A 14,090-nucleotide genomic window follows, 5' to 3' on the forward strand; every position below is an offset into this window, starting at 1 on the left:
GAGAGAGAGAGAGAGAGAGAGAATTTGTTGCTGTTTACTATTGGTTTTGTCCACTGGAGTCTGGAATGTAAGGGACATTGTGTATTTTTTTACTGCTATTTCCCAGGGCATAAAATAGTACCTGGCATACAATAGGTATGCTATAAATATTTGATATACCTTAGGAAATGACTAACAAACAAATAAATTATTTCAGATAATAAAGAAAACAAAACGTGGTGGTTTTTGTTAAAGGGTGACACAGTGAGAATAGGGACAATCTGAATGCATGGTCAGGAGAGGTCTGAGAAGACGGACAGCACATGAGCCAAGACGAAAACATTCCAGAAACAGAGCCCGATGCAGAGGCCCGCAAGTGGAACAGGTGTGGCTCACATGGGGACAGAGGCCAGCGCGGCTGGTGCAGGGTGAACAGTGAGAGCCAAAGGAGGCGGGAGCGGGCCAGGCGGGAGCGGGCCAGGCAGGAGCGGGCCAGGCAGGAGCGGGCCAGGCAGGAGCGGGCCAGGCAGGAGCGGGCAGGAGTCTGAACTGCAGAAAGCGCGTCGCCATGAATCTGCAGTCTGAGTGCAGCGTAGAATACTGAGTTCCAGAGCTAGAAAATACCTTTAGAATTACATACCCAAAATTCTCTTTTCAGAGATGAAAGGACAGAGGTAGAGAGGGAAAGACCACACATCCACCGTCCCTGAGTAAGGGGCTCGAAATATTTAACCTAAGACGCCACCACACGAAATAAGATGTCCCATTAACCTTTGCATTCCTGGGGTATCCATCAGTTTCTCGCACATTGTCAGTGCTCAGTAAATGCTGGCAAATTCAACAACTGAATGAATGACCGAACAACCAAAAATAAAGGGAGGAACAGAATAAAATACCTGTACCCTAGGAGTCTAAAAAATAACTTTGTAAAAGGGCACTGAACACAAAGTATTTTAATGTTCAAGTGGCAAAGAACAATTCCTCTTAAGTTTGGGCTGACTTGAAAAAATAAAAACATGCCTCCCTGAGAGCTGCTGTGGCAGGGAAAGACGTGTGACAGTGATGTCAGCGGAGGCTTCAACAGATCCTCTGTGAGGTGGCATACGACAAGTGCACTTTCCATTAACATTTTCCATCTTCATATCCAAGGAAGGGACTGAGTTTCACTATATGCTCATGAGCAGCCATAATGAGGTGGATGGTTCTATTACACGTGTATAGAACCTTAGGGACCACAGGAGGAGGACATGAGTTCTGGACACTGGGCAGGGCTGCCCATCCCTGGACCCACCCAGGTAAGCCCACCACAATCAAGGCAAACTCAGCTCCTGGGAAACTGAACCCGGGGACCACACATGCTTGAACTCATGCAAAACATGATCCGATGCATCTGGAATTGCTAACATGTGTCGGGAAGGCATCTATCAGCACATCAGCACCAAACCCTCCAGTCCCAATGACAGATCTGGGTGTGAGAAATCCCACCACTTGTTCCTTTGTTCAACTCCCTTTTACAGTGGAAAGCAGCCCTATTTGACTAGGGTGGCCAATACGGCCTCAGTTCTTTCCACCTGTTTCTGCCCCAGGGTCTCTGCACACAGGCCCAGAGGAAAGGCCCAGACGGCCACCATCACTCCAGCAGCTGACATCCCAGGATGTCATCAGCAGCACACTTATGATGCACAACATGTCTGCAAAACCCCACAAGCTGTGGCAGTGGAGACTTCATTAATTATGCAAATGATTCTTGGTATGTCAGGTGATTGCATCTTGTCTATAATGAGTACTTAAAACTAACAAGAAAAACAAGGATTTTGAAAATTAAAATGCTACAGAAGATATCCCTCTGCCCTAGTAATTTATTAATTAGAAAGGATGAGCTTGTTAAAAAGGAAGAGCATGATTTTGAGATAAGTCTTTTGTGGACTCTAGACTTCTGTCCTGCCCTGCTTCCTCCTTCGGCCCTCAGAGTCCCCCACTCTCCTGATGTCCCCAGGGTGATGTGTTTACAGGAGCCCTGGACTGCCCTCCAGCAGGGCTTACCAACTGAGAGGGTCTGGGCCCACTGCATCCATGCTCTGGTCCACTCCACGCCCTGTGCATCACTCATGCAGGGCACCGAGTCCACCACACTAACCATGCCTTGGCTGAGGCCACACCTGTGCCTCAAGCCTCCCCCATTCACCCAACCCCATTCTGCTCATGCCGCGCCTCTACCTAATTCATGTGGTGTTCCCCAGCTGCCATGCCCTAGTAGGTTCTTGCAAACAAACCTCACAAGTCAGCTCAAACCTAAGTTCTTCAAGAGGAGAAACCCCAGCAGCTTGCTGTGTATACAGCAGGTGATAAGCAAAGACCAGGTGACAAAGTGGCCTCACCACTCCCCTAAGGTACTGGAGTATAATGCTCAGACACACAGACTGGGTTTGAACCAAAACTCTTCCACTGCCTGTCTGGGTGACTTTGGGCCACTGACTTGAGTGTCTAAGACCCAGTTTCCTTATCTGTAACAAGGGAAGTAACGACAATAGTATTGGTGGCACATGGGATTCTTGTGAGGACTAACCCAAATAATATAGCAAAATCCCTGTGTCAGGCACATAGTGAGAGCACACTGAATGTAAGCTAACAATTACTAATAATTACTATCCTATTGTTTCAGCCATGAAGCGTGCCATGTACAATCAGCAGACCCCCTTCAGGCAAGTATGGGATGCTCAGGCCCCATCCTCCTAGCCGGCCTTCAGGCCGCTGCTCCCCCCACTTCCGTTTTGCAGGTGAGTGGCTTGAACATCAGAGCTTTCCTCCCGAGTCCTGGCATCATGGTCAATATCGCATCAGTGTCTATGGGAAATGCTCTGCCCGAGCCCCAGACACCAGGGGCCACTGGGAAAGACAAAAAGTTTTCAGGTTTTCAATTGCAGGACAAAGAGCACTGAGAGCCCCTTTTTGAGAATCATTTATTATATCTCAGTGACTTTTCTGATGAATGGAATAATATTACAAGTTCAACCGAAGACAGAAAACCAAAAAAAAAACAGGGAGTAGCAGTTATTACAGGAACTGGAGAAGAAAATTAAGTTCTCCTGAGATCTGCTCAATGAAAACATTTCCCAGGAATCAGTTAAAGTGGAAAATGAGCTGAAGTGTTGAGACCTCCCTGCATTACAATAACCAAGTTCTAGAGCAATCTAGAAAAAACAAGTGTGGCCTACTGAGCTTTTCCCCTAGTTTCCCCTTGAAGAAGCCATGAGATAATAAAGTGTTTATTACTCACAGTCCTGTGATGATCTATGGCGGAAGGTAAATCGAAGGTGACTGCGGTTAGCATCCTCAATGGGAATGGCCACCTTAAGAATTGAAAAGGGGATTTAAGCACCTTTACCAACATCTTCTAGCATTAACAGCTTTATTCAACTGGACACACCAGGCACAAGTAGAAGAGTTTCTGCACCACAATGGTGAAAGTACTGTATATTTAAACCCCTATATAATTTTCTAAAGGCAAAATGCATTTTGAAAATTTAAACAAAATAATATTATAAAGGATGCCAAGATGATTCTGAGAGACAGCTGGATTTTTTCTAAATGTTCTGATCCTTACTGTTATGATTCTATTTTTCAAAGTTGCCTTTTTGTTTTTAGCCCCATCAAGGAGGTGTCTATATTCCCTCTGCAGTTGCAGTGACCTGCCCGCAACTGCAGCAAGAAACCTTTCTTGTTGTCACATTACAGTGAAAGAAAAAAAGACCTAATACACGTTGCCCGTAAGCCAAGACTGTACCTATTTCTCACATCTAACGTCTGTATTCCAAAGCCAACCCCTGGCCGGGTTTTCGAATATTCAAGCTCCTGGTAGCAGGCTGGTGTCTACCATGGGGGCTACTGTGAATACCCGAGTGCGGTGCATTATGAAAATGCTCCGTGTCCACACCACAGGAGCAGAATCTGTCTCCACAGCAATCACCTCCATATACTGTCATCTCTGTTTTTCCCCTTTTGTGTAAAGACAGCACGCCACACATAAAACAGACCTGAGAAGAGAAAGACAACAGCTATCTTTAAAAGACTCTGTCATCTGTCTCCATGAAAGTCCTATTTTATGTCCAAAAGGAGATGAGAGTAAATGTATTCCAAGAAATGCCAGTGTGGTTCCTTAGCAACCTTGAATGACTTTGTGGGGAGAGCCACTCTGCCAGCCTAGAAAGACCCTCGGGGAGCAGCCTGGGGCTGGGTGGGAGGTGGGGATTTCCTTGGGACACAAATGAGCATCTCACAATCAACCCCCTGTGATAAGATCACCATGTAAATAATACCTTAACGGTCTCAAACCAGCGCGGCTGCTTTACTTGATAGTAAATCACAGATTTGTACTCCGAAATCGCTTCATCACCAGCACCCGGGAAAATCACATGCTTTAAAAGAAAGCATAAAGAGTTCACATAAGATCTCATAGAGCTTGACATGGCATACGTCTCCCACTATATATGCTCAGAAGGGGAGGGAGAGCAGTCCAGGAACACGGATAAACCCCATGGCAAATGAAATGTTTTCCCAGCAAGAGATGGACAGATCCGTCTGAAGGTAGTGGCCAGACGAAAGCCCTGTTCTCAGACATTTAAGGTCTGGATGGTTACAAGACATGAGGATCAATCTGTCCTCCACCCCTCCTACCCTCATCCCTAACAACTTTAACATTAGGATCCACAGGCAGTGGCCTGACTTGTTCAGTAGGTCTAGCATGAAGGGCTGCACACCAAAACGGAGGTAGCAAGCCATGAACACTGCCCACCTGTCTCCAACGGGAGACATGCTGGTAATGTTCAAGAGCTAAGGCAGCACCACCTGATCCCAGAGACAAGCAGGCAGTGACCCTCAACGAGAGAAAGGGTGCCACCCCCTCTCGGCACAGCTGAGCCTCAGGCACAAGCCCAGGGCACTGCCCTTGACCATGTGGGCCCAGAAGAACCCAGCCCTCTAGCCTCAGTCCAAAGAAGCACCTTGCAGGACACCTGTTCTGGTTTGGCCTCTGGTCATCAGAAGAGGTCACAGCCTTTGAGCACCTCCTGGACCACCAGGTCCTCCAGGGGTAGGCCCTGCAGGCCACGTGACCATGGAAGCAGAAGGTATTGGTTACCAGCTGGTAGAGCACAAGGTCAGAGACTGGGCTGTAGATGTTAGACGCCCAGCTTCAGGCCCCAGTTTCACCTATCCTAGCTCTCGGACCCTGCGCAACTGACTGATTTCTCAGGCCTCAGTTTCCTCATCTCTCAAAGGGTGATAATAATGGCATCTGTACTTCTAGTGTGCTTGCCAGACCTTGGGGCCTTGGGTTTATGCTGGCAAATGAGACTGCAATAGGATTGGGCAAAGAAGATGGTCAAGGCCACAGGGATCCCCTGAGACAGGCTAATACCAGGACCCCGTAGACACCAGGCCCTGGAAGGCAAGCTGGAAAACACGAAGCAAGAGAAGACACTCATCCTGACAGACAGGGGTACGGCCCCACCTAGGACTGGTCCTATTGTTCAGCATAGCCAGGGAAACTCCTGGAAAGTACAACTTATACACAATAAATACCTCCAGTCGCTTCCCATCTTCATCATAAACAGACACAGTGACCTCGACGTTCTTCGCTGTAGTTTTACTGCCTTTATCAAAATCTCCTTGAACCAATGTTACGTAGATATCATTTCGAACATCACCTGGGGGTAAAAGTCACACCTTTAAAACCAACCCCTTATTCATGACCTAGCCATGAATTTTGCAACGCTATCTAAGGTGATACCCATCCTAGCACAATACTATAAATCCTGTATGAGGATGACTAGGATATATTTTCTACAAAACAGTTTCAGCATTTAAAGGCATTACAAAAGCTATTTGCATAATCATCATTATAAGACTTTCTGGAAAAAGGGAAAATGTCTAAGCCTCTAATTATCTGGTTATTTCTTCATCTGGGCAGAGGACCCTCTATGCTGCTGTGAGCAGCCGATGCCCAGAGCGGCTCTAATGCTGTCGATGGGTTTGCAAGGAGCCATGCCCTCTCCAGGGCCATGGCCATCACAACCCACATCATCATCCCTTGTTAGATGGCCGGCTGTGGTCGTCCAAGTCCTCAATTGCCAAGGAATGTCACAACACAGCTGGCACACACAGGATAATAACTGGCAATGCTGGCCTCCTGTGCATCTTCTAAAAAGCATGATTCCAGATGTCGAACTAAAAGCTGGTTAAGAATTAGAACCAGAAGCGAAGGATCAGGAACAAGGGACAGGTCTAGAGAGAGACTTTCTGCATGGCTCTTCTCCTCTGGCAGGCAGCTGTCAGGATTCCAAACAGGGACCACAGACAGAAGAAGCAGCAAACAGACCGGCACATTTCCAAGTGAGACGGGCCTTTAATTGTAGGGGGAAGAAAAATAAAAGAAATGTGCTCATGACTCTTCTTCCTACTAAGAATACAGGAAACTCCTGATAATGGTCCGACTGGGAAAACTTTGCAAGCTTCGTTGGCAACATGATTTAGAGGAAGCGTCACCACCCCAGGGCTTGCTCCTCTGCGTCTGTCTGGCCACCTCCCACGCCTGACACCATCTCCCACAGGAGAGAGGAGCAAGGACGTCAAGAGTGGAAAACAACCCACTCTAGCTAAATGACAAGGACTCCTTGAGGGAAAAACAAACCCTCCCTTTGCTTTCCTGGGTTCTGTGTGTTTGTTCTCTACTGCTCCATCTTGGCTTTTAGTATATCCAACTATTAAATTAAGCTTTCATTTAAAAGTCATTATTATAACCAACCCAGTGGGTTACTCTGCAGCCCCAGCAGCTGCTAGGAAAGGAAGCCTGGTCACAGCCGCTGACACTGACCACGAGGGACATTGGAATGATGGAGCGTCGCCAGGGCAGAAGGCAAGGCTGCCCATCCCACACCTGACAGCAACAACCTGTGTGACCTCGGACAAGTCACTTAACCTCCAGCCTACACTGACCTCTCACCTGAAAACTCTGCCAAGGCACAAAAACCATAATCAAGAAGGACTGAAAGAGCTTCCTAAGGGTATCACCAGCTGGAGAACTGACATGTGCCAGGTAGTGACGTGACACCCCCACAGCCTTGCGCCCATGTTCACCTGGAGTTCAGTACTCCAGGGCCATCCAGAAGCAAGACTTCACTGGGAGTAGGTAAACCCCATAGGTGAGCATTCTCAAAGGGACCTCAGCAACTGCTTCCCCAGCTATGGGGTTCCCATTCTGGGGAGGAAGGAACTGGAAATAGATACAGATGGGCTCTAGCCACCTTCCCGGCTTGAAGGAAAACTCTGCTTCCTCTGCCTGGACCTTTCAGGAGGAGTCCAGGATTCCAGTGGATCCAGAGAAGGTGGAGGATCCAGAAGCAAGGACAACATGACAGGCTCCCCACTGTCTCCTTAAGACAACTGACAAGACAGGTCTGCACAGGTTCTGCTGGGCAAAAGGCAGGGAGTCTCACTGAAAACCACCCGTGCTGTCTCTCCAGTGCCTACAGCCCAGTCAGTCACTACTCAGCCAGCAGAGAACGTGGTGACCCCTCAAGCTAGAATCCCTCCCTAGGGGACCCCTGACCTGGGACTTAGCACATGGAACCTACCAGAACAATGGTCAGCTGTATGTTTCCCCATGAATCAATCATGAGATAAACTAAGAGGTTAGACTTACTTTTTAAGTCTATCAATTATAAGAGAAACACTATTGGCATGAAATGGAAGTTTCCTGGGTTTCCCTTTGAGCATGAGGACACCCTAAGGTCACTGAGATACGCACATGTTGTCAATGACTTCATCCCAATATATAAATGCACATCTTGAATCCGAATGCAAACAATATGTACAAAAATTATCCATTTCCATTAAGAAGACTAAATTAATTTGCTGCATATAGACTTGACACATACAAGTAACAGCTATTCCATAGCTTCATAATGTGTTAAATATCACACTTTCTCCTGTACAAGTGAGCCTAACTATTATTAAGTTTAACTAATTTTAGATGTCTTTCACATGGATTAATAAGACAGAGTATTCAATAACCCACAACAGCCCTAAAAGACAAAGGGAGTAGAAAGAACATGACTCAAGGTTGAACTAAAATAAGCAAAACTTTAACTCTTAGAGCATGTACATTGAGTAGCCACCGCTCTCTGCAAGTATACAGCACAGGCCTATAAAAAGAGGCTGCACGGAGTTGTCAGACTTGGGGTGGATTGTCCCCATTTCCACTACTCATTAGCTGTGTGACTTTAGGCTGTTGTTTAATCTTGATGGGAATTAGTTCAACACCAATTTGCAGGCTTCCAAGATCCTTATGTGGATAAAGTTAGATTATTAATGTGAGCATTACCTGCAAACCAAAAAGTATCACAGAGATACAAAAGATAAATATTAACATGCTCCCCAAGATCCCCTGAGGATCAAATCAGATTATTAATATAAATGTTATTTGGAAACCGAAAAGTATTCTGTAAATACAAAAGATTAATGTTAGCATGGAATGCCATTATCACTTCAGTCAGCTTAAACCCATGTTGGGCTGGAGCAATACTAGTACGACAACTGATACTAACTGAGCAGGTACAGGTGTGGCATTAACAAACATCGTCTAACTCTTCCACTCATCCTGAGATGGTTTGCATGTTGGGCAGCTGACTTTCTAACCACCGTTCCTTCCTCTGATCGGATGTCTACCCAGACATCTGTTGGGTGTCCATGCCTCCCTCATATAACCCTTGCAGTTGGGGGGAGCTGACCCCATCCTGGGATCCAGGTGGCCAATGTGCATATTCCAGCACTCAGGCTGCAGCCCCTGACTCCCAGGGTGACCCATACCCAGCTGGGGCTTACACATCACCTGCCCTAGCTCAGCCCTGTCCTTGCCAGAGCTCGTGCATGTTACTGCCCACATACCCGGTCACTCTGTGGCTGGCTACATCCACGCCATGCTCAGAAGCCCTGAATGATCCACCTCTTACCAGGCATGATGATCTCTGGAAATCCTGTTTTGCGAGCCACTGCTGTGGTCCTGTCCACTAAATGAGGAAACTCTTTTCGAATCTGATGAATATCTCCAGGAAGTAATTTCAATGTTACCCACAAACCTAGAAACACAATGGATGTTCTCAGTCATGTTTTATTTTACACATTTTTAGAAAAAGTTTTCACGAAACCAATTTCAATAAATGAGCAATTTTTAATTCACAGTTTAGCATCTTGAGAGCAAATGTGGGTGTATGAGAAGGAGAAGGGCTGGGCAGAAGGGCTGGGCACAGGAGAACTGGCCACTTCTGATCAGCAGGGATATGGATCCTGCCCTGGAGTGACTCATGGACAGGGACTAATGCACAGGAACAGCCACGTGCTCCTGCTAGTCAGTCTGCCAAGGACCACTGACGCTTTCGAGTTGACATACATTTAAGATAAATCAGAAGGTAGCATTTTTCTGGGAGTGGACTGAGAAAGCTGTCATTTTCCAGTCTGCTGGGAAGAACGACAGCCGGGAGGACTCAGGAGGTGAATGCACAGCTGCAGGAACCCACGAAAGCCTCGACATGCAGAGCAGCACCACGCTCCCCAGATGAGCAGCACCGTGCAAGGCCACAGGGCCACGGGGACAACAGCGGGCCAGCCCCCCACAGCCAGGCCACCACAGCCCAAGCAGGCCTCTCCCTCCATTTCACAAAGCACAGCAAAGGAGGAAAGGATGTTCCAGATGTCACTCAGCTCTTTTCTCCCAGGGGGAAAAAGAAGACTTTTGAAACCTTGGAACCAAGACCCCAAGGGTGCCCTGGGGAGAGCATGGCGTGTGTGGGTGTGTGCCCTGCTTGCCCCAGCCACACCAAAGGAGAACCGGAGGGCCGGCCTCCGTGCAAAAGCTCTGGAGCAGCGGTCAACCAGTCAACCGGGTGACAATGACAGGGAATAAATCAGACACTCTCAACTAGTCAAAAGCAGGGGGTGAAGCAGTCACTCGGCTCCATCAGCTGCTTTCAAGGATAGTGACCTCCTCCCAGGTGGGAAGGGGCTGCCACCGTGGGCTGGCACATCGTTCCTGAGGCCTTGGGGACTGGCCTACTTGCTCCCCCACCACTCAGCTCTGTGGACCCCATCTGTCCATTAGAATGTCAAAGTGTCTGTCCTCACACTAGCATCCACACACTAGTGTGTGTTCACGTGTCTCTGTACGTCTATGCATGTGTCTGTGTGTATCTGTTTGGGTCTGTGTCTGTGTTTGTCTACATTTGTCTGCATGTGTGTGTGTCTGTGGGGGTGCGTACATATCTGTGTGTCTGTGTGTATCGGTGGGGGTGTGTGCATCTGTGTGTGTATCTGTGTCTCTGTGTCTACGGGGAGTGTGCGTGTGTCTGCATGTCTGTGTGTGTGTGTGTGTGTGTGTGTGCACGTGTACATGTGTCTGTGTGTCTGTCTGTGTAGTTGTTCCCTCTCTTGATGCTTCCAAATAGCAGAGGCCAATCACACATCACTGGTGAACCCAACACTTTGCACTCAACAGGAGAAAAATGCGAAAACCACAGACCTTGTCCCCAAGTGGCTTGCCTTGCACGCAGCCCTTGGATGATGTCTGATGTATCCACACAAGGAACACCAATTAGGTCACTCCTGCCAGGGGCGGCTCTACTTGATTTAACCCTACACTGCACGACCTGTCCTCCAGTTACCTAATCCCATAGCAGCTGTCCTGGAAACATCTTTCTCCTTTGCAGAGACTTACATTACTTGTGACTGAGAAAGTCAAGTCACCGATGATGTTTGTTCTTTGCCAGCTGGTGACAGCCCCTTTCCTCTCGCCACCTAGGGAGACCTTTATTTATGGAAAAGTATCTAGTAAGCACCTACTCTGTGCCAGGCACACACTGGGCACTGCCCACATAGGACTTAGCTTCCACTGTAAGGGTCAGATACTCAGAGAAATACGCAACTGCAGAGAGCTCTCCCAGGAAAAGTCCCAAGCTCGCTGAGAGGGCATCCCCAAGACTGCACTTTAGGGGATCCTGGAGGCTCCTCTGAGGAAGGGATTTCAAGACTGACTGAGATCTGCAGGAAGTGAGGGGATTCCAGGCATGTGCCCACCCCAGGGCGGCTGAAGCCCCAAGACACAGTGGGGAGGGGGTGATAGGTAGCTTGGGAGGCTGCAAGGACCCTTCCTCATCCTAAAGTCAAGAAGACACAGGAGTACACGGGGACTTATCATAGTAGCTGGTGCCTACTGGAACACCAGGATGCAGTTTCTCAAATTTTAGGGGTGTGAGTCCTGAAGCTGCCCAGGAGAACGAACATCTCAGAATAAACCTAACAGGAGGACACTCTTGGAAGAACTGCAGGATGTGGTGAGGAAATTACTCATAAAGGTCAAAGACATAAGGATGGAGCATTAAATAACGCTATTAGATATCTGCCTTTCCAATACCTTTTCTTTCTCACAAATACCAGTTTGCTCAAATATCTTAGTTCATAAACTGGTATATTAGTGACATAATTAGATTTGTTACAACACGATTTAAACATGGAGATTAAATTTTCCTGATTACATTGAGTTTAAAATGCTTTCCTCACAGGAAAAAATGAGGCCAATTTTCACCAAGGAAAAAGTCCGTTTTGAGTTGACATTTGCTTAACCAGAACAACTAAAAACAAAAAGAACTAGAACACAACATTATATCTGAAACAATGGAAGTAGATGTCTGCAGGGATCTGAGGGCTGACTGTCCACACAGAACAGCACCTCTGGGTTCAGCGATCAGAGTAATTTGGATTAAATATAAAAGATTTTGTTGATTGTGACCAGCAAAAATGCTGATGTAAACCTAAAATAGGCCAAAGCCTAGAATGAGCTCAGAAGAGACAGGCAGGGATTTGGGACAGCGGAGTGTGGGAAAGCCCACAGGTTCTTTGTGAAGATTAATACCTCCTGCCTGCCCCTCCCACTCCAGGTACCGTTTCACTGTGGCTTGATGGACAAGCAAGCCTCGGGGTGGGCCTGGGTCACCACTAATCAAAGCACAGGAGCTCCACTGGGCGAAGCCCTGCAAACCCAGCAGCTACATCTATACAGCACTCACTGGGCCACATCTTGCAGCTCTCTCTGGAATAACCTGAATTCTGCTTAAGAGTGAGCCCTGGAGAAATATTCAGGTTCAAGGTAAAACTGAGCTTGTAATGTTGCCACAGTGCAATTTGATTCAAAAAGGCACCTGTGATCCCCTTCAAAAAACTGTCATGGTTCCTGTCTCCCAGTTCTCACAATGACCTGAAAATGTTCTCCCTTCCCTGGCAGTTCAAGGAATTTGGCATTAGGTGTTTCTCCAGCTCCATAGATTTTGGCCAACACCAGTGAAACTGGCAGAGGCAGGCTTTGGGTCCTCCTTCCAAGTAATTTCCTGGTGGCCTGACACCAATCCCCACTATTCCTGATGACTCTGTCATGAAAGTTTATCAAAACCCTGATGACTGCAAGAGAAACTGGAGACCCAAGGGGAGCCCCGGCTCGGGGTTGAATGATCAGCTGAGAGGGACTCCGATGTAAACAGCCTGAACTGGACCTCCCTGTGGTTTTCAATTAAAGTGCAAATTAGGAGGACTGTTAATTTATGAGAAGCTGGGTCCTGGGTCAGCTTAAAATTGCTCTATCTGCAGAGGCCACATTTCATGAACAGTCCGGGTTTGGGTTTGTTCTGCTATTGTTTGCCAGAGAGGGGGGTAGTTCACACAAGAAGAAAGCTCCTGAAGTTCCCTGCAAGAGCTCTAGGAAGACTCATTCTTCCAGAACATTCTTAAGATTCAATTCATACTCTCCTTTGGAATAATGATAAGTGACTCAAGATCACTGCTTTTTAAAAGTCTAGTGACATACGGTAACTGGACAATGGAACAGACCTATCCACCTAAGCCCTACTGAGTTTATGGGAAGTCTCTATCAGATCAAGGATGGAGACGTGGATCCCTGACGTTCAGAAAGTGACCTCCCCTCAGGCGGGAGGCGGGGCCGTAGTAACCGTGTTCTGGCAGCCCTCCTGGGCAGCCGAGTGCCAACTGTCACTAGTCCGTGTTGATTGATTTATGGCTCCCGCCAACAGAACTGTCGGCTGCTCGGACACATGTCAGTGTGGGATTAAAAACGATGAGTGTGAGAACCAAAGGGGAACTGATCTGCACAAATGAAGCCATTCTCAAGGTGGGGGACTGGAGGAAGGTCCCCAAAAATAACATGGCAGCAATGGGTGCGTAACACGGGCGAGGACAAACAGAGAGAAGCACACACGTGGAGGGGTCACGTCCAATGTCCCCATGCGTCTCTAAACACATAACCATATCCCACTCAGCCTCCCACTCTCATCCAGGAGGCTGGTTCTCAACAACACTTACAAAAGAGACCAGCCACAAAACCCACATAAGCTATACGTTGGGTACAACCATTACACGGACTCTCCAAACTGTCAGGGTCGTCATCGTCACCATCATTATCAAAATCATAGTAAACGCCAAACAGACAGCACTGTCCCACATTCACGGAAATAAACATGGATAGAAACAAAGAAGTAAAATACGTACCCTGCCCCTTGTGGTTGACTTCTTTGGCAGCGATGACTTTGTTTATAACAGTCTGAAGGAAGTCATTCTCCCCTGCCACCCTGGGTGAAAAACGGGATGACATGTTGAGCGGCTTGTGTCGAAAGGCGTCATCCAATGCGAGCCTGGAGGGCACGGGACGACCGAGACCACAGGAGACAGAGGGGCACAGAGACCCGTGGGTCACGTAACAAGGGAACACGAGAGAGCATCATCCCAGAGTGTGAGAGAGAGGCATCATGAGTCAACGCACAACAAAGGACAGGATAGGTGACAAGAGAAACAGGGAAAAGCATTGATCAGGAAAATGCTGAACCTCGAGAGAGAAGTAAAGCAAACGGGGGCGACCCTCTCCCCAAGAAATAAACATGCTCTGGGCTTCCACCCACTTCCACCAGACAATTATAAAAGGGGGACTCATCTGAAAGTAACGTGCTTGAAAGGCATTTAATCCCAAAGAATGTTTATGGCCATTTCTTTGATTTTGATAA

General features: G+C 47.6%; 1 protein-coding gene across 1 annotated transcript; it reads right to left on the reverse strand.

Moving 5' to 3' along the window:
- Positions 1–375: 375 nt before the first annotated feature.
- Positions 376–13,649, reverse strand: LOC103582612 (dedicator of cytokinesis protein 1-like; the record flags this gene model as incomplete). The annotated part of the gene is made up of 6 exons (XM_008564162.1): positions 13,582–13,649; positions 8,988–9,113; positions 5,560–5,684; positions 4,296–4,394; positions 3,257–3,329; positions 376–528 (listed from the first exon to the last, which is right to left on the reverse strand). Coding segments are annotated over exons 2-6 (457 nt in total), but the record flags the coding sequence as incomplete, so codon positions are not given.
- Between the last annotated feature and the right edge of the window lie 441 nt (positions 13,650–14,090).

Source organism: Galeopterus variegatus, unplaced genomic scaffold (assembly GCF_000696425.1).
Source record: "Galeopterus variegatus unplaced genomic scaffold, G_variegatus-3.0.2 Scaffold16990, whole genome shotgun sequence".
Taxonomy (NCBI): Eukaryota; Metazoa; Chordata; class Mammalia; order Dermoptera; family Cynocephalidae; genus Galeopterus; species Galeopterus variegatus.